Source organism: Schistocerca americana, chromosome 1 (assembly GCF_021461395.2).
Source record: "Schistocerca americana isolate TAMUIC-IGC-003095 chromosome 1, iqSchAmer2.1, whole genome shotgun sequence".
Classification (NCBI taxonomy): Eukaryota; Metazoa; Arthropoda; class Insecta; order Orthoptera; family Acrididae; genus Schistocerca; species Schistocerca americana.
In genome coordinates this window covers 364,804,787-364,825,788 of record NC_060119.1, presented here as the reverse complement: position 1 = coordinate 364,825,788, position 21,002 = coordinate 364,804,787, and the positions used below count along the sequence as shown (strand labels likewise).

The 21,002-nt window shown below is 43.2% G+C and overlaps 1 protein-coding gene across 2 annotated transcripts in view; it reads right to left on the bottom strand.

The window, feature by feature from the left end:
• Window positions 1–21,002, bottom strand: part of LOC124622804 (leucine-rich repeat extensin-like protein 5) — a 64,067-nt gene that overhangs the window by 17,163 nt on the left and 25,902 nt on the right. For both annotated transcript variants that reach the window (XM_047148598.1, XM_047148606.1), the window contains exons 2-3: window positions 17,292–17,509; window positions 8,690–9,035 (exon numbers count right to left, since the gene is read on the bottom strand). In XM_047148598.1, coding sequence (XP_047004554.1) covers window positions 8,690–9,035; window positions 17,292–17,509 — 564 coding nt within the window. The remainder of the gene's footprint in view (window positions 1–8,689; window positions 9,036–17,291; window positions 17,510–21,002) is intronic.

Sequence of the window (21,002 nt, the reverse complement as noted above, 5' to 3'; positions counted from 1 at the left end):
GTTTTGCATCACCTCGGTACCGAGAGATCCGGAACCTGTACAGAAAAGTGGAATAGAGATCAACAGAAACATGAAAAATGTGTGCCGGACCGAGACTCAAACTCGGGACGTTTGCCTTTCGTGGGCAAGTGGTCTACCATCTGAACTACCCAAACACGACTCACGACCCGTCCTCACAGCTTTAATTACACCAGTACCTCATCTCCTACACTCCAAACGGGTCGTGGTTCAAATGGCTCTGAGCACTATGGGACTTAACATCTATGGTCATCAGTCCCCTAGAACTTAGAACTACTTAAACCTAACTAACCTAAGGACAGCACACAACACCCAGCCATCACGAGGCAGAGAAAATCCCTGACCCCGCCGGGAATCGAACCCGGGAACCCGGGCGTGGGAAGCGAGAACGCTACCGCACGACCACGAGATGCGGGCAAACGGGTCGTGAGTCGTGCTGGGGTAGCTCAGATGGTAGAGCACTTGCCCGCGAAAGGCAAAGGTCCCGAGTTCGAGTCTCGGTCCGGCACACAGTTTTAATCTGCCAGGAAGTTTTATATCAGCGCACACTCCGCTGCAGAGTGAATATTTCATTCTGGAAACAAAAACATCATTTCCCACCTTTTTATTGCTCATGAAAACTACACATTACGTGTTGTACCACTATACAGTGAGACCGTCAAACGTTATTCGTCGTGGCATACTATTCACAAGTTCATCAAATCACTGTTGGTCGAGATTGTCCCACTCCTCAACGGCAGTTCGGCGTAGATCCCTCAGAGTGGTTGGTGGGTCACAGCGTCCATAAACAGCCCTTTTCAATCTATCCCAGACATGTCCGATAGGATTCATGTCTGGAGAATATGCTGGCCACTCTAGTCGAGCGATGTGTTAATCCTGAAGGAAGTCATTCACAAGGTGTGCACATTGGGGGCTCGAATTGTCGTCCATGAAGACGAATGCCTCGACAATATGCTGCCGATATGATTGCACTACCGGTCGGAGGATGACATTCACGTATCGTACAGCCGTTACAGCGCCTCCCATAACCACCAGCGGCGTACGTCGGCCCCACATAATGCCACCCCAAAACAGCAGGGAACCTCCACCTTGCTGCACCCCCTGAACAGTGTGTCTAAGGCGCTCAGCCTGACCGGGTTGCCTCCAAACACTTCTCCGATGATTGTCTGGTTGAAGGCATATGTGACACTCATCGGTGAATAGAACGTGATGCCAATCCTGAGCGGTCCATTCGGCATGTTGCTGGACCAATTTGTACCGCGCCGCATGGTGTCGTGTTTGCAAAGATGGACCTCGCCATGGAAGTCTGGAGTGAATTTGCGCATCATGCAGGATTGTGCACAGTTTGAGTCGTAACACGACGTTCTGTGGCTGCACTAAAAGCATCAACATGGTGACGTTGCTGTCATGGTTCCGCCGAGACATAATCCGTAGGTAGCGGTCATCCACTGAAGTAGTAGCCCTTGGGCAGTCTGAGCTAGGCATGTCATCGACAGTTCCTGTCTCTCTGTATCTCCTCCATGTCCGAACAACATCGCTTTGGATCACTCTGAGACGACCGGACACCTCTCTTTTTGAGGGCCCTTCCTGGCACAAAGTAACAACTCGGAGGCGATCGAACCGCTATATCGACTGTTTAGGCATGGTTGAACTACAGACAACACGAGCCGTGTATCTTTTTCCTGGACCAATGACTGAAACTGATCGGCTGTCGGACCCCCTCCGTCTAATAGGCGCTGCTCATGCATGGCTGTTTACATCTTTGGGTGGGTTTAGTGACACCTCTGAGCAGTCAAATGGACTGTGTCTGTGGTACAACAGTCAACGTCTATAAACAGGAGTTCTGAGAACAGGGGAGATGCGAAACTTTTTTGATGTATGTATTAATGATTTTCATTAGTTTTTGAGGTAAGAGAAGTACTATTAATGGCAGAGTTCTTTAATATACTGTCTATGACAGTTTAATTCCCCCAGAAAATATACTATAATTCATTAATTAGTGCAACATACTACTTTATCTATTTTTAAATCAAACACGGTAGTAATAATACGATAATACGACCTGCTGAAGTAGTTGAACTAAAGTGCTTCATTAAGTCTAGGTAGTGGGTGTTCCACTTAAAATTATGATCTCTCTGTAAATACATAAAACCTGAAACTTCGTTCTTCTTGTATTTCATGGTCTGAAAACTTGTTTTATTTCGTCTGGCGATCTCTGAGAAGCACTGAACTGTATGTGCTCAGTCTTCAGCGATAATTCATTTGGACTGAATCGGCCATCAACGTTTTCGAATATTTCATTAGCTATCTTCCCAGTAAAAAGTCTGGTGTTGTTTTCTATTCAGGTTCTTGTATAACCTGCAACGAAGTCGAAATTGTCGTCTTCTGAAACTGCAATTGAAGAAGGAAATATTTATCTTTACGCATTAGTAAGCTTCTGACTTTTGACATTCAACTGTGTTCGTACTATGAGACAATTTTCTTTATAAAAGAGGAAAGTCTCGCCTCAAGAAAAACGAGATTGATGCTGCAGCATTTTTGCACTAACAAACAGTGTTGAATTAGTGTTAGTCGCCTTGGAAGTGTATCCCACTTGAGCCCACACACGCCACTATTTGCTCCTTCCATTGATCCAAACACTCTCGCATAACGTTTTCCGCGTGGGTGTGCAGATAATCGACGCTTGGTACAGAGAATAGCAGTTGAACCCGAACATCAACTACTGTAGCGTATTGCACATACGCTATGTGATCGAAAGTATCCGGACACCTGGCTGAAAATGACTTACAAGTTTGTAGCGCTCTCTGTCGGTAATGCTGGAATTCAATATGGTGTTGGTCCACCCTTAGCCTTGATGACAGCTACCACTCTTGCAGACGTACGTTCAGTCATGTACTGGAAGGGTTCATGGGGAATGGCAGCCCATTCTTCACAGAGTGCTGCACTGACGAGAGGTATCGATGTCGGTCGGCGAGGCCTGGCACGAAGTCGGCGTTCCAAAACACCCCAAAGGTGTTCTATAGGATTCAGGTCAGGTATCTGTGCAGACCAGTCCATTACAGGGATGTTATTTTCATGTAAGCACTCCGCCACATGCCGTGCATTATGAACAGGTGCTCGATCGTGTTGAAAACTGCAATCGCCATCCCAGAATCGCTCTTCAACAGTGGGAAGCAAGAAAGTGCTTGAAGCATCAATGAAGGCCTCTGCTGTGATAGTGTCACGCAAAACAACAAGGGGTGAAAGCCCTCTCCATGAAAAACGCGACCACACCATAACACCACCGCCTTCGAATTTTACTGTTGGCACTACACACGCTGGTAGATGACGTTCACCGCACATTCGCCATACCAATCCCCTGCCATCGGATCACCACATTGTGTACCGTGATTCGTTACCCCACACAACGTTTTTCCACGGTTCAATCGTCCAATGTTTACACTCGTTAGACCAAGTGCGGCGTGGTTTGGTATTTACCGGCGAGATGTCTGGTTTATGAGCAGCCACTCGACCATGAAATCCAAGATTTCTCACCTCCCTCCTAACTGTCATAGTACTTGCAGTGGATCCTGATGCAGTTTGGAATTCAGAAGATGGCCTGGATATAAATCTGCCTATTACACATTACGACCCTCTTCAACTGTCGGCGGTCTCTGTCAATCAACAGACGAGGCCGACCTGTACGCTTTTGTGTCCCTTCACGTTTCTGCTTCACTATCACATCGGAAACAGTGGACCTAGAGATGTTTAGCAGTGTGGAAATCTCGCATACAGACATAAGACACAAGTGACATTCAATCACGTAACCACGTTCGAAACCAGTAAGTTCCACGGACTGCCCCATTCTGCTGTCTCACGATGTCTAATAACTACTGAGGTCGCTGATATGGAGTACCTGCACCTAATATGAAAAACGTATGTTTTTGGGGTTGTCCGGATACTTTTGATCACATAGTGTAAATAAGCAGAATGACCCATTATTACATCATTAGAAGCCTAGTTCATTTAATATCTAGGAGCGATCTAAAATGAAATGACTAAATAAAACTGATGTGAAACGTATTACCAGTTCAGATTTATGTCACTGAGGCATTGAATTACAGGATAAAAATTAAAACTTAGGGGTTACTTTGCAAGCAGTGAAGTGATGCACGTTGGGAATTACTTGAAGAACTAGGGACAGGCAGCAACAGACCTGAGTAGAATTGGTAACTATGACGGCAATGAAAACGAAGCGGAGGTCAGCTGCTAATGTAGTCACATGAATGGATATCAGACAAATCAAGCAAGTTCCTTGCAGGGCTCCAAATGATAATAAAAATATATGAAGATTGTATGGAAGTTGGATAGAAGGCATTTGAAAGCATACAGAAATAACGTGGATATGTATGGATGACTACTGTAACGCACGGAAAATTCGCAAATCTTTATTCAGCATGGATGTCAAGATGTTGGTAGCGATGATGCATGGAACAGAACCAGATACTTGTAGCAATGACATACTCTGTTTTTAAAGTGGTCGAAATCGGAAAACAGTCGTGACACAAATAATGATGTATTCTGGCGATTGTTTGAGTTCGTCCTACATTTCGTCCTTTTTTTTTGCTTTTCTCGTTTGCGTTACGGACAGTAACTAAAATTGTCATCACACTGAGTGTTGTTTAGATCACCGAAGCACTTTCCTAGCTGTGGACACACTAGAAGTGGCACAGACTTGCCTTCCTATGACCTTTGAACTAACTCATCCAACCAGTTGTAGGGGAATGTGGATTTAGAACCCCGGTGCAATTTGGTACTTTTCAGTTTAACAATAATTGTCAGTGATGAAACAAGAGATAAGTGAGAGGCAAATATCGCGGGATGGACGGGAACCAACCCCACACCTTTAAATGCGTATTGTGGCGCTTACTCACCGAGCGGTAAAGACTTCTAAGTGAACGATACTGAAGGACATGATAATTCCTCCAATTAGCACTATATTTTTACGAAGACATGCACATTGATATACGGCAGCTTGAAAGAAAATGATACTGTTTAAACATAGGGAAATGTGCGGTCTTTTCAGGTTATGTGGTGGCAGGTATTGCCTGTGGTTCAAAGCACTATGGGACTTAACTTCCAAGGTCATCAGTCCCCTAGAACTACTGAAACCTAACTAACTTAAGGAAATCACACACATCCATGTCCGAGGCAGGATTCGAACCTGCGACCGTAGCGGTCAAGCGCTTCCAGACCGTAGCGCCTAGAACCGCTCGGCCACTCCAGCCGGCTATTACCTGTGTACCCTGCGTGTATACAGGGAGGTCAGAAACAGCTTGTAAGGGTTTTGTTGCGTAGAAAGTGCTAAGAAATAACTGTTAAGAAAAAAAGGGGCACGTTGAGCCATTTCCGATACACTAAGCACTGAAGCTAGCCAATCAGGTTGCTGCGCACGCAGATTCAAGCGGCCTGCCAGAGACAGTGTCGCGAAACGTGTTCTTCATTTGCTGTCCTCAGACAGAACAAATGTAGCTTTTGCTCACCTATCTTAAATTTATTACTTGCGAAAAAGACACATTTTAACTGGTAGTGAGAATTTCAAAAGTGGTAACTCACAAATCCGCAGATATCAGCGCCGCATTTAGTGTGCGCAGCTACCTGATTGGCTAACTTCAATGCAAATGAAATCGGAAACGGCAGAACGAACCGAATTTTTTTAACAATTGCAACTCATCACAACCTATCCTGCAACACCATCACAACTTTGTAAGACTGTTTCTGACCATCCTACATATTGTAGCGGTTGTTCTTCAAGGCACACAGAAAATTTTTTACGAAGAATATCGAGCCAATAAACTCAACGCAAGTCACGCTTAATGATAATGTATCATTATTTCTAATGCATCACAAGGGATAGCTAAAAATGTACGAAAGTTCGCAAAGATCTTCCCTGCCATTATCAAGTAACAAACTGCCGTGAAATGGCAGCCACTGTCCTTACAAAATCCTCAGCTGACGGCCGTGACTATATCACCGCTCCAATGGTGTGCAAAGTAATCGTGCCTTCCTGAAGTTAAATAAATTTATGACACCTCACGCTCCATATGTATCGCCTTATTGTTTACGAATGTTTATCAAAAGAAAAGGACTTATTTAGATTACGGAATGAAAAGCTTGCATTAAACATGTGAGATAAATGTTTTATAATGTAGCATTTGTATTATATGACGTTTATGCTAAGCAAGATTCCTAAAATGTAGAAACATGCTAAAAATGTTTTCATTATAGTATGAAGGACTTGCAGATCAAAATATTGTTAAGAGCTTCATAGTGTAAGACACGTATTAGCTCATAATTACAGTCATACTAATGAAACGTAAGTAACTATGCAATTGTGTAAGAGATGATAAACGAAAATTTGTGTATCAGTATCATTGAGGAATGTCAAGCTACAGTTCGAGAAGACTGAAAGCTGCAGCTCTTATTACAGTCTCTCTCAAGAAGCAATTTGAAGACTAAAAATTTCGTGTGTTGGGTCGACTCTATAATTCTATCTGAGACGGTAAAAGACTTCGAAGATCAGTCGAGCGAAATGAATAGAGTTTTGAAAAGAGGTTATGAAATGGACATCCACAAAAGTGGAACAAAAGCAGTGGTATGCAGTCGCATCAAATCAGGTAAGCTGAAGGAACCTTATAGATTAGGAAATTGCGTCCTAAAACCAGTGGACGTGTTTCGCTATTTGGGCAGCAAAATATCTGCTTTGTCCGAAGTATTGACCTGCAAAACATCAAAAAAATCATTTCCAAAAAAGAGAAATTTGTTGACATCTAGTATAAATTTAAGTGTTAGAAAGACTTTTACGAAGGTATTTGTCTGAGGTACAGGAATGTACGGAAGTAAATCCAAATACACACATCAAGAAAAGTTTTGCACCACCCCGGTTCCCGGGAACCCTGAGGATAGACGTTGCATGTGGATATTGTTTCACAGACTCAGTGCCTTTGACTGTTCAGAGATGTCACTAAACCCGCCCAAAGATGTAAACAACCATGCACGAGCATCGCCTATTAGATGGAGGGGTCCGATAGCCGATCAGTTCCAGTCATTCCACCAGGAAGGAGGTACACGGCTCACTTTGTCTGTAGCTCAACCATGCCTAGACAGTCAATACCGCGTTTCGATCGCGTCCGCATTGTTACTCTGTGCCAGGAAGGGCTCTCAACAAGAGAAGTGACCAAGCGTCTCGGAGTGAACCAAAGCGATTCAGTTCGGACATGGAGGAGATACAGAGAGACAGGAACTGTCGACGACATGTCTCACTCAGGAGGAACCCTGACAGCAACCCCACGACGTTGAATAATGCTTTTCGTGCAGCCACAGGACGTCGTGTTACGACTCAAACTGTGCGCAATAGGCTGCATGATGCGCAAATTCACTCCCGACGTCCGTGGCGAGGTCCATCTTTCCAACTACGACACCATGCAGCGCAGTACAGATGGGCCCAACAATATGCCGAATGGACAGCTTAGGATTGGCATCACGTCCTCTTCATCCAGACAATCGTCGGAGACGTGTGTGGAGGCAACCTGATCAGGCTGAACGCCTTAGACACACTGTCCAGCGAGTGCAGCAAGTTGGAGGTTCCCTGCTGCTTTGGGGTGGCATTATGTGGGACCGACGTACGCCGCTGGTGGTCGTGGAAGTTGCCGTAACGGTTGTACGATACGTGAATGTCATCCTCCGACCAATAGTACAACCATATCACCAGCATATTGGCAAGCCATTCGTCTTCATGGACGACGATTCGCACCCCCATCGTGCACACCTTGTGAATAACTTCCTTCAGGATAACGACGTCGCTGGAGTAGAGTGGCCAGCATGTTCCCCAAACACGAACCCTATCGCACATGCCTGGGATCGATTGAAAAGGGCTGTTTATGGACGACGTGAGCCACCAAACACTCTGAGGAAGTACGCCGAATCGCCGTTGAGGAGTGGGACAACCTGGACCAACAGTGCCTTGATGAACTTGTGGATAGTATGTCACAACGAATACAGGCATGCATCAATGCAAGAGTATGTGCTACTGGGAGTTAGAGGTACCGGTGTGTACAGCACTCTGGACCACCACCTCGGAAGGTCTCGCTATATGGTGGTGCGACATGTAAAGGCTTGTTTTCATGAGCAATAAAAAGGGCGGAAAATATGTTTATGTTGATCCCCATTCGAATTTACGGTACAGATTCCAGAACCCCCAGAACCGAGGTGACGAAAAACTTTTTTTGGTGTGTGTAAGAAAGGAATCTAAACTTTTGAAATATGCTACAGAAGAATGCTGAGGATTTGACTGATAGAGTGTGTAAGTACCGAAGAGGTACTGAATCGAATAAGGAAGGAAACGAATTTGTGGCACAGAGACAGGCAGAACGGCCGAGTTGATACGAAAGATGCTGATGTATCAAGGGATAGATTACTTGGTAAGTGAGTGAAGTGTATGAGATAGAAACTGTAGAGGGCCATGGCTTAACTACATTACACAAGTGGATGTAGGCTGCAGTAGCTATGCCAAGATGATGAGGCTTGCACAGGGTAGACTGGCATGGAGAAATGTTCGAACCAGTCTTCGGACCGAAGACAACAACAGCAGAAATAACAATGACACTTGGTACTTACGCAAAGAATGTCTCACCTAGATTGAGTCCGTAGACGACGGGGACATCCGGCGGCACTGTACTGGAGGCAGCTGGAGGTTTGCCAATGACTATCGGGACGTCCGGGTGCTTAGCCGGCGGTGACTTGTCTTCCTTGCCGGTGCTGATGTTGATACTGATGGGGATAACGACGGGCACCGTCTTCTGGGAGTCGTCCGTCTTGACGTGTTTGACTCCGCTGCTGCCGATCAGCACAGGGACGTCGTCGTAGTGCACCTTGTGACCGCTGGCGCCACTGGAGACGCTGTTGGCCACCGGCACGTACACGGGCACGTCGTGCACTGGGACGGCGCTGGAAGGCGCGTAGCTGCCGTGGTGCTTCCACTGCAGAAACAACAGACCAGTCAGTTCTGTGTAGCAGCACAGTGCTACCTGAATTATCCTCTTTCTTAGAAGAAACTATACTGGCGTGGCCTGTTTCTGCAGCTCGCTACATACTTCCAGCCCTTCCCGGATACATCTGACGACATGTAAACGCTTATGTAGGCTTAAAATTATGATGACGTATTGTAGAAACGCCTCGTACCAATTTAGTTCATCATTGTGCTGATTTGTTAGAATTCCTGTTTAAATTTATAAAACTTAAATAAGTTCCCTTTTTGACACGAAAAAATTCGTGAGGTACTCTGCGCTTGTAAACGCTGATGTTTACATATAGACGAGGTTCAAAATGGCTCAAATGGCTCTGAGCACTGTGGGACTTAACATCTGAGGTCATCAGTCCCCTAGAACTTAGAACTACTTAAACCTAACTAACCTAAGGACATCACACACGTCCATGCCCGAGGCAGGATTCGAACCTGCGACCGTAGCAGCAGCGCGGTTCCAGACTGAAGCGCCTAGAACCGCTTGGCCACATCGGCCGGCTATAGAGGAGGAATTTGGACGCTAAGGACAGTCATTATCTTCATTTGATAAATAAAAGTGAAATTTTTCACTAAGGCTACTTGTAGACCTACTTACACATTAAAGTTATAACACGGTCGTCAAAAATCACGAAAAATAACTTAATGATCAGCTGTTAAAGGAAACAGAATATAACATCGTACTTCTATAAACATACATGACGTTACTGACATCAATCGACGACACAGTAATGTGAACGTCAGAAAACAGCATTTATTTTATTGACAGACTTACAAAGGTTTAATCAGTGTTTTGATGCAATTAAACCTTTGTCTCTGGTGGCTCGTTGTACAGTAATAATCTTTCATTTTGTTACCAAATTCACGTTCATAATTGTACGGAAATGCTTGCCCGATAGAGCAAAGGCATGTCGTATGGAATGCGTAAGGTCTTTCAAACGGAAACATTGTCAGCACCTCACATTATGCGTTCTTAACAACGCGGAGAAAAGCTCTATCGTCTCTTCGTTCAGAACAAGCCATAGCTCCTGTTACGCCGTCGCTAAGGTAGCCCCTGCGGGCTAGTAACACATCTAACACTACACAGGACCGAGGTCGCCAATGCCCAAGACGTAAGCGTGGTAAACATAGGCTGTTTTGGAAGTAGACATACCGCGTACTACTTCCTGCAGAGGGCGTTCGAAATGGCTTGCAGGAAGTATTACTACACCAACATCTGATTGGTTGGCCAGTACTATTTAAAAGCTAGAACCAGTACCGGACGTCAGTTCGCGCGGAATACCGACCTCCAGGACGTGTACACGGAAGGCTATGTCTTCGCCATTGGAATATGACTTGGAATTAAGTGTATGTGTGTTACCTCGGACTCTTGTGGGAAACTTAGAAGTTATCTTTTGTTGCTTCTAGTAGGAAATTCTTACAGGTTGTGATTGTGACTTTTCGTTGTTATTCAGTCTATTCCACGTAGACTCACGTAAATAAAAGTTGTGTTGTAAAAACTTTCAAAGTGTCAGTTACAACAGATCGCTTACACAAAACGACCATTATTAATCTTTATCAATATCTGAAAGTTTATCTGTCGAGTCCACTCACACTCTTTACCACTTTTTGGTTAATTTACCAGAATGTATGCCGCAGAAATGATTTCTTTCATGATGATGTTACTACCTCGCAAGGGAATGATCCAATCCAACATGCTGAAACATTCCTTTTTTTTTTTTTTATAGCAAGGTGTATACAGTGAAAGTAACACAATGTCAGAATGTTGGACGCTAAAACACACTGAAAGTATTTTTATTAAATAAATGTTGAAATTTGCCAAATTCGTAGCTCGCCAGGCGGCTGGAGAAATGTACACACCTGCCGTAGCTAGGCGTGCGCAACAAATCGAGCACATATCCTTGGTTAACGGCACATCATTAAACATGACATGGCACAATGCGATCGTAATTTGTTAAACGAATCTCAGCTTCCTTTGATAGTTTCTCTGGCACAATAAATTGTTGACAGTTATTATTCACTTGAATTTGCGACTCATTTAACACCCATTACAATTAGCAGTTGCCTTTTCGGCATCATTAAGTTTTATCAACAGATTTAAAACTAAATTAATTTTCTTTGCAATTTTCTTTTGCATGCTTGCTAATAGCATCTGTCTTTGTGCAGATTACAGACTTCCACATTAATGTGGATCCGAATAATGTTTTCGAGATCAGTAAGATGAAATATGAAGAACCTGGTACCCAATCGAAATCGCTTACTTCTCCTGAAGTATTTATTAGTTAATTTTCTGGATATTCATTCTAATATTTTTCTTTTATCAGATGTGCCTGGTGTAAGGAAAGTTCGTTTTCGTCGTTCAAGAGACACTTCGCAATTTTGTGACGACTACAGGGAACAAACAAGAAACTGTTTGATTGCAAGTAAAATATACATTATTAAAAATAATCATAAGAACTGTGTCACAGTGATTGCTATAAAATATTCAGTGTCAACAAATTGAAGTCCCGATCGATGTAACGTACACTACAATGTAATTTACACTGCACTGATTTTTTTCCTCTGGTAGTCAGTTGTGTAATACATGTGCAACAGTACAACTGTCGATATGAACATGAGGTTATTCAAATAAGTGACGATTTGTGACATTTTTGAAATGGACATAAACGTTTTCTCTTCTTCGTTGATCCATTATCGACCATGGGACAACGGCTGGCATGTATTTCTTGATGCAATAATTTACCAACAGCCTTATGTATTGTAGGAATTTATTTTATGAACTTCTTATGTGCTGCCAGTTTCGGCATTACATTGATCCATCTTCAGGCCCCACATGTCATAGTCGTAAAATCGCTATACGCGGAAGGAGTCATATATCTGGATCCGTGAATCAAATTGTTATGCAACAGCTTTTGGTGGCCAGATGTTTGCAAACCGCCTCAGTCTGTGTCGCCTGGCCACCAAGAGCTGTTGCATAACGATTTGATTCACGGATCCAGATATATGACTCCTTCCGTGTATAGCGATTTTATGACTATGACGTGTGGGGCCTGAAGATGGCATCAATATAATGCCGAAACAGGCAGCACATAAGAACTTGATAAAATAAATTTCTACAATACATATGGTTGTTGGTAAATTATTGGATCAAGAAATAAAAGTTTTCTGGTTGTGGTTCCGTGTAATAATGTGTAAAACTACTGCTGCTGGAGAAAACCCAACGTTTCGGCCACAGTTGCAGTGGCCTTCTTCTGGGTCTAGAAGGCCGCTGCAACCGTGGCTGGACGATGTGCACAATAGACATAAAAGTTTCCTGGTTGTGCTACCGCATCATAATGTGTAAAACTACTGCTGCTGGAGAAAACCCAACGTTTCGGCCACAGTTGCAGCGGCCTTCTTCTGGGTCTACTCAGTAGTTTTACACATTATGACGCGGTAGCACAACCAGAAAACTTTTATGTCGATTGTGCACATCGTCCAGCCACGGTTGCAGCGGCCTTCTAGACCCAGAAGAAGGCCGCTGCAACTGTGGCCGAAACGTTGGGTTTTCTCCAGTAGCAGTAGTTTTATTCACTATGACGCGGTACCACACCAAGAAAACTTTTATGTCGATAGACTCTGGCCACGGAAGCCTACGCAATTATATTTTTGATATAGTTTACGTGATTAAAATTCGCGTCTGTGCACTTTGGATTTCTCGCTACGTCGCGCTACATTCTGTTGTCACAGCTGTGTCTGCTTATTAGCCAATTCGCGCACTGGGCAGAAACGGCTGTACAAACCTCTGTTATAAGAGGTTCTTCGTGCGGCAAAATAAGTAACTTCAACATTTTTAATAATGCTTGCAGTGAGCCTTAGCAGCTAAAATTTGGACAGTGCTTTTTTTTCGACGTATTCTTCCTGAGTGAAAAACTGTAGAGTAGGTTTCGACATGTTGGATTGGACCATTCCCCTTTCAGTTAAAGTGCATATTTAGAGGGATGGCTGTGTGGCACTGCCCAAATGACAACAAAGAAAAAATTACTTCAATGGTCTCTGCAAGTATAATGTTCAGTGTCTACGTGGTAATAGAATGTTTCTTTATGGGTGATTCATTTCCTGTGCACGAAGAATATTTACGAGTTGTTTGAGGGTGGCCTTTGAGAGAAAGAACATCATTTTGAAATAGGGGTCCTTACCCTGTACACACCTTAATCGCTCCTACACCAATGCAGCGTATGTGCCGCAATACGTTCTATAACTGAAGATACGAGAAGTTTTATTAACACCGAATGTGATGGCGATTATGTGAATAATAGACATTTAAGCCGGCCGGAGTGGCCGAGCGGTTCTAGGCGTTACAGTCTGGAACTGCGCGACCGCTACGGTCGCAGGTTCGAATCCTGCCTCGGGCATGGATGTGTGTGATGTCCTTAGGTTAGTTAGGTTTAAGTAGTTTTAAGTTCTTGGGGGACTGATGACCACAGAAGTTAAGTCCCATAGTGCCCAGAGCCATTTGAACCAATAGACATTTACCTTCTACCACTTTGGCTAAATGCAGTACTATAATTGGTTTTTCTCTATAGCATAAGTGCATTGAGCACTAAAAGGAATGATCGCTTACGTAGAAGGCCTGCGGGCTGTACCATTACGTCTGTATCTTTGTGACCTGGCCCGCGTTCGCCACGAGCTTGCCACCTCCAGCAAATGAATAGAACTGCGTAACTTTCCTCCTGCCGATAGTGGTTCTCCTGCCTCTTTTTCTCGTGTCTGTGGCCCATAATTCTCCTTTCAACTTCGTGGTTGAAGCCGCGGAAGACTTCTTCGACTTAACGATTTCCTACTGTATCTGATCAAGAGAATGTGGACAGCTAATAGTGGACATTAATATGGGATGTGTCCAGCCTCCACCTTTATGACGGCTTCAACTCTGCTGCGCGATCTTTAAATGAGGTGTCTGAATATCTGTGGAAGAATGGCAGCTCTTTCTTCCTCAAGAGCCGAAACCAGATATAAATGCTGGACGCTGCGGTCTGGAGAGAAATCGATTTTCTAACTCATCCGAGATCGGGACCCTGCGCGGTCCAGACGATTTCGGGGAAGTTATTGTCCACAAACAATTGCCTCATATGCTGATACAAAGACATCGTCTCTCAACTGTTCCTCTACTTTACGCAGTACACAGTCTGTAAAATGTGTTCATCTTGTTTCGGATTTAGCGTTTTCTTGAGAGAATTAAGGAGACCTCACCCTAACCACGGAAAACAGGTTCAGTACAGTAAAACCAGCTCCTCTATACTTCACTCTTGGCACTACTTGTGATGGAAGTTAACATTCTCCATGCATTCGCCAGACCCGAACCCCTCCAACGAGTTACTACTGGGTACAGCATACTTCATCACGCCAAACCATTCGTTTCCATCATTGACTGTCCAGGGGCGTCGTTGTTTACACCACCTCAAAGTTCGCCTAGCACTGACAGAAGAACGTGGCTTATGAAGAGTACTCGACCATTGTACCCAACACTTTGTAATTCCCAACGCACAGTAATTGTGGAACTGGATGCTAGTGATTTCATCCGATTTTTTAGAACCAATCTCCGCAGTTCTTGACGGTTCCTGTCGCATGGTACATGAGTTCTGCGTGTTCTTGGCTTAGCCCAGGTTGTTCTCTTTTATTACAACAGAAAAGTAATAACAGGTAAGGTAAAATGTTTATGAATGCAAAGAAGACGTCAAGCTATAAGTATATGTAAACGTAATCAGCAATATAACACACGAATCAGCTTAATTTTTCAAAGATCTCTTCGACTTGAATATAAGGAGGAATTAGAATTATACATTAATACCTTCAGCTGCTGACTGGCGTTGATATATATAAATGGGAACAGGTGAGAACGTGTGTCTCGACCAGGACTCGAACCCGGGATCTCCTGCTTACATGGCAGACGCTCTATCCGACATGTCCGAAAGAAGAGACACCATATCCATATAAGTATATAGTTCTGGCAATACCGGCCATGATATTCTTCTTCTGTGCGGATGCACACATATTTCCCGAACTCTTACGGGACTTGGTAAGAATGTCTTCCACGAGTAATGAGTGTGTTCCGGTAGGACTCTACGAATGTAACGTGTGGACATACAAGGTGAGAATATGGGTCTCACGGGAGGCGTGCGCGAGATAGTCCCTGCAGTCGCAATATCCTTTGTGCCCTAGGTGGCTCAGCTGGATAGACCGTCTGCCATGTAGGCAGAAGATCCCGGGTCCGAGTCCCTGTTATGGCACACATTTCCACCTGTCCCCGTTGCTATATATCAACGCCCGTCAGCAGCTGAAGGTATTAATATACAATTCTAATTTAGCTCTAGAAGGCTGCAGGTCATCAATGGTGTCTGTTCTTTCGGACATGTCCGAATGTCGTCCATGTTTGCTCATCTTCGTCCTCAGAGCTGAAAATTTGATATTGATTACTCATATAATTTTCAATTTGTTTCCTATCTCACTTTTTACGCAAGCATATTTCCTATCCTTGGTAACATTCCTTATAACACCGGTAGTCGATAATTCTATGGCAGCCATATGTTCAGTAAAGCCTTCTTCTGCATTAATGGATTCGACTAGCTTGGGTGTGTTAGTTACTAGAAGGTCTAAGGCAGTACCCTCAAGAATCAGTTCTTTACCTGTTCGAAGTAATTTTTATAGAAGACATTAGAGACACTGCCACACGAATCTCTGTCTGTGGCACTTGTTTTAATCGTTTAGCAATACTACAAACGGGACATATGTATGCCATCATAGGTTTGAGACAATCAGTATGTGTGCATCTAAGATGAAATATCGAAGATGTTAAAGGACTTTATTTAAGGAAACAGCCAGAAAAATAGAAAACTGAAATTTTACTTAGCCTATTGTTAGCAATACTGACTAAGGTAATTAAATAATTTGTTGTGCTCTCAAATGCAGCAGTGCCTGCTTATTACTTAAAGTATTTCTGTGCTATCCATCCCCTATTAATAGCAACAGAAATAACGGTGTTTTTATAGTTTTCATACAGCTACCAGGGACCGACTGCATGTCGGCAAACGTCGTAGTGAAGGCAGAAGGCGCATTGCTATTTACCTTGTTTGTGATTTAAATCCAACTTCTTTTAATGTGTGGTGTAGTATAGTAAATAAAATTTCCAGCTCTGTCTCGTCCCTTAGGTTTCTCTGTTCGTAGTTGCTATGTCTCATATCCGGTCGTGATCGAACATGATCACGGCACATATAAATTAAGTGGCAATGCGATCTCTGTTCTTGATCTTGAGAACGCTACGCCTTCTGCAAACGATTTCAGCTGACATATAAAATATGACATACAGTACTTCAGTTTTTTGAGAAGTCTTTGCTATTCGGGCGCCAAGTGTGGTGGTTTTTTTTTTAATTATATTTTGATTAGATTATTATTCTCTTGTGAAGATTCAGAAATCTGTTGTGAGTTTTGCACCACTTCTTGGCGGGAAGAGCAAAGACTTTTAAAAAAACTTAAGTACTATATGTTATATATTATCAGATGCAGTTTGTTTCATGCTCTTGTTATGTATCACTGTCCCACTGATAAAGAGAAGCCTGCTAATGGTTTACAGGATTCTTAGAAATACAGATTACGCCTGTAGGCTGTGCTGCCCTCAAGTTTCATTGTTAATCCTCGTCACCGTATTGTCACTTGGAATTAGTTCGCACCTACAGAAAGGCAGCCCAATCACTAGGTTAGCAAAGCGGGCTGTATTCGCGTCAACGACTTGCACTCACGAATTGACGCTTGCCACATCACAATTGAAGCTCATACTGAGTTCAAATGCCTCTGAGCACTATGGGACTTAACATCTGTGGTCATCAGTCCCCTAGAACTTAGAACTACGTAAACCTAACTAACCTAAGGACATCACGCACATCCATGCCCGAGACAGGATTCGAACCTGCGACCGTAGCGGTCACGCGGTTCCAAACTGAAGCGCTTAGAACCGCACGGCCACACCGGCCGGCCTCATACTGAGCACCTGTAGTGGAGTTATGAGCTTGGAGGGACGCTCTGTCCACTATTGTATGTCTTGTAGGTTTTGCGCAGTCATCTTCTGAAAGGCGGCAAATATTATTTTCTTATTGTTACTTCCGACTAAGACATTCGTTATTGTTTTCGAAATAAAATTCGTAGTCAAAGATTCATAGGTATGCGACGTGCCGAGACAACTTACCGGGCGGGAGGTGGCTGGCTTGGGAGTGACGAGTTCCACGGGCACGTAGACGGGCACGTCTCGGTGCTTCTCGGTGCTGCCGGCGCTGCCGTTAGCCACGATGACGTGCACGTCGACGACGGTCAGCGGCGGGGGACGATGCTCCACTTCGTTCTCGTGCGTGTCCGTCTCCTCTTCCTCCCAAAAGTCCAGCTTGTTGCTCACCTCGACGCACAAGCCTGCACATGGTTGACAAGCAAGAGGCTGCACAAGAAAAACATAATACAACAGCAGTCTGCGGTAATCAGACTGTTATCCTTAATATACACTACTGATACTTTACGTTTTGCAGCCTGTGTCAAATTCGTAGTGTCTGAAATTCGAGAAAGAAACTTTTATCGGGAGGTAAGTGGTGAAAGACAAATGGAAAAGGATGCCATTTCGTAAGGACGATGTACTAAGCATTAAAACTATGAGTCCCTAAAAACCATATGAAATGAATGAAGTGAGCTGATAGGAAACGAATGGATGAGTGAGGGTGATATCAGTAAAGATGTAATGGGGTGATATATCGGTGCAAACATATCAGACATGCTGACCACGCAGTATAATGAATTCTCGTATGTGGTGACAACCGAAAATTTTTACCGGGGCGGTGCTCGTGCTCTGACTTCTTGCTTATCGGGAGCAGTCGGCTTAATAATTTTATTTATTTATTTATTGAATTCTTCCTCCTCTCTCAGCGGAGACTTTCGTGCGCCTATTTCAATTATTTGGCTATATTGCTTGAATAATTAAAAACAACTTTCTGTATTAGTTCAAACTGAAAATCTAATCAGTTTATTTGGTTGGAAACCCTTCTCGTGGCTCTGAAACCATTAGCCGATCTGAGCCAGCCTCCACTCAGACTTCCATTGTCACGGATGTTCCCACGGATGGCCTCCTAACACTGCTACCAGAGGCCTTCCCGGTGAGTGTGTTGCAGTAGCACAACTGGGGAATTGAGCTGGTGGGCGACTGTGGCTTACCCAGTCGCAAGGGATATACAGTGTGTTTCAGATAACGCATTTTTCTCTGTGATTTACAAAATACACCGCCTGACAAAAAAGTGCACTAAGAAGACGTAGTCAGATGCCAACGTAACTTCGTACACCTACACCTACACACATCGGCGGGTATGTAAATGCTTGTTGTTGTTGTTGTGGTCTTCAGTCCTGAGACTGGTTTGATGCAGCTCTCCATGCTACTCTATCCTGTGCAAGCTTCTTCATCTCCCAGTACCTACCGCAACCTTCATCCTTCTGAATCTGCTTAGTGTATTCATCTCTTGGTCTCCCTCTACGACATTTACCCTCCACGCTGCCCTCCAATACTAAATTGGTGATCCCTTGATGCCTCAGAACATGTCCTACCAACCGGTCCCTTCTTCTAGTCAAGTTGTGCCACAAACTTCTCTTCTCTCCAATTCTATTCAATAACTCCTCACTAGTTATGTGATTTACCCATCTAATCTTCAGCATTCTTCTGTAGCACCACATTTCGAAAGCTTCTATTCTCTTCTTGTCTAAATTATTTATCGTCCATGTTTCACTTCCATACATGGCAACACTCCATACAAATACTTTCAGAAACGACTTCCTGACACATCTATACTCGATGTCAACAAATTTCTCTTCTTCAGAAACGATTTCCTTGCCATTGCCAGTCTAGATTTTATATCCTCTCTACTTCGACCATCATCACTTATTTTGCTCCCCAAATAGCAAAACTCCTTTACTACTTTAAGTGTCTCATTTCCTAATCTAATTCCATCTGCATTACCCAACTTAATTCGACTACATTCCATTATCCTCGTTTTGCTTTTGTTGATGTTCATCTTATATCCTCCTTTCAAGACACTATCCATTCCGTTCAACTGCTCTTCCAAGTCCTTTGCTGTCTCTGACAGAATTACAATGTCATCGGCGAACCTCAAAGTTTTTATTTCTTCTCCATGAATTTTAATACCTACTCCGAATTTTTCTTTTGTTTCCTTCACTGCTTGCTCAATATACAGATTGAATAACATCGGGGAAAGGCTACAGTGCTGTCTCACTCCCTTCCCAACCACTGCTTCCCTTTCATGCCCCTCGACTCTTATAACTGCCATTTGGTTTCTATACAAATTGTAAATAGCCTTTCGCTCCCTATATTTTACCCCTGCCACCTTCAGAATTTGAAAGAGAGCATGTAAATACTTATAGTTGCAGTTATCTGTGACAGATAGAACGGCCACCGTAGTGAACTAGTCTTGTTTGCGTTTAATGTTGTTGCCAGGCATGGTAAGGTATATATCGGGCGTGAACAGCGTTAGATGCTGACCACAGTGTAGGACACAGATGTCACGTCTTTGTGTGAGAGAGCGTTATCAGAACGTAACAGAGTTTGAAAGAGGTCTCACTGTGGACCTTCATTCTGCCGGCTGGTACAATCATTCAATATCCAGATTTCTCGGATATTCGGTGTGACAGTGGCTCGATGTTCGAATGCATGTGAACTTGAGGAGAGGCATACTCGTCGTCAAGCTTTCTATCGACCCTGTCTGACAACCAAAAGGATCGATCGACATGTTGTCCACCAAGCACATTGTCAGTGCATCACATTTGCGCCTGCCTTCCAAGGACAAGTAATGGACTTCCTGCAATGTTCTGTATCATACAGCACTGTTGGTGGGAGAGTATCAGCAACCGCACTGGGGGATTGTGCACGTAGGCTCTCGTTAACATCACAGTACAAACGCCTGCGGTTAGACGTGTCCCGTTATAACGATACAGCCTTCCCCAAAACTCTAATGAAATGTCTGAACTACCTTTTTTTTAGTGCTCCCAAAGGCCTTGTATGTGTGTCTTTATATATATCATTCTGTCCAATTTATTAAAACACTTGATATTCATTGTGAAAGCATATAGAAAGTTCTGGAAAAACGTATATTATCATGTTTGTCATGGGATTGTTGTCTTTAACAAAATTAAAACCCTAGTGGCGAATTTGAAGTAACAGATATTTAGTAACAAATGTAAAAAGGCCGTGGAAATGCTGGCGCCTCTAATTACCACAATTAGAACTGAATAACGAGTAAACACAGAAAACATCTTTATCTTTAGAAACAGCTTAAATGTTATTACCAAGCGATGTATTTTCATTTGTTATCTATTTTTATGTCCTCCTCTGCAATTAATATTCTTTGTAACTGCATTTATAATTAACTCTTCAATTTTCCTACATCACACAATTTTCCAATTTTCAGAATTTGAGGCGTTATTTGTAGCTTTCTCGTATGCAGTCGGATAAAGTACAAGATTTGTAATGTCATTGAATGTTAGTAACAAAATCCAAACTATAATTAATTACGTAACTAAAATAATACAAGAGACATTATTGTAATTAAAGTTCAGATCGATTTTCATATTTAAAAATAGTGATGATGCTATAGGAATTACACCAATTAATATTGTATTTTTTACCTTATTCAGCTGTAACATCAGTTTCTTTACGTTTTGTAAATTTTAAGTGTAACATTGAATTTGTACAAATTTAATAATGGATTTTTTTTGTAATTCATTATTAAAATTCTATACAAAGCAAAGCCGCGTTGCTGCCAGCAGGTCAGTTTTTGGGAGTTAGTTGCTGAGTTGTTGTTCTGTCAGTCAAAGAGATCAGTGAAGTATGTCAGTCAGTGCTTTGTTAACGTGA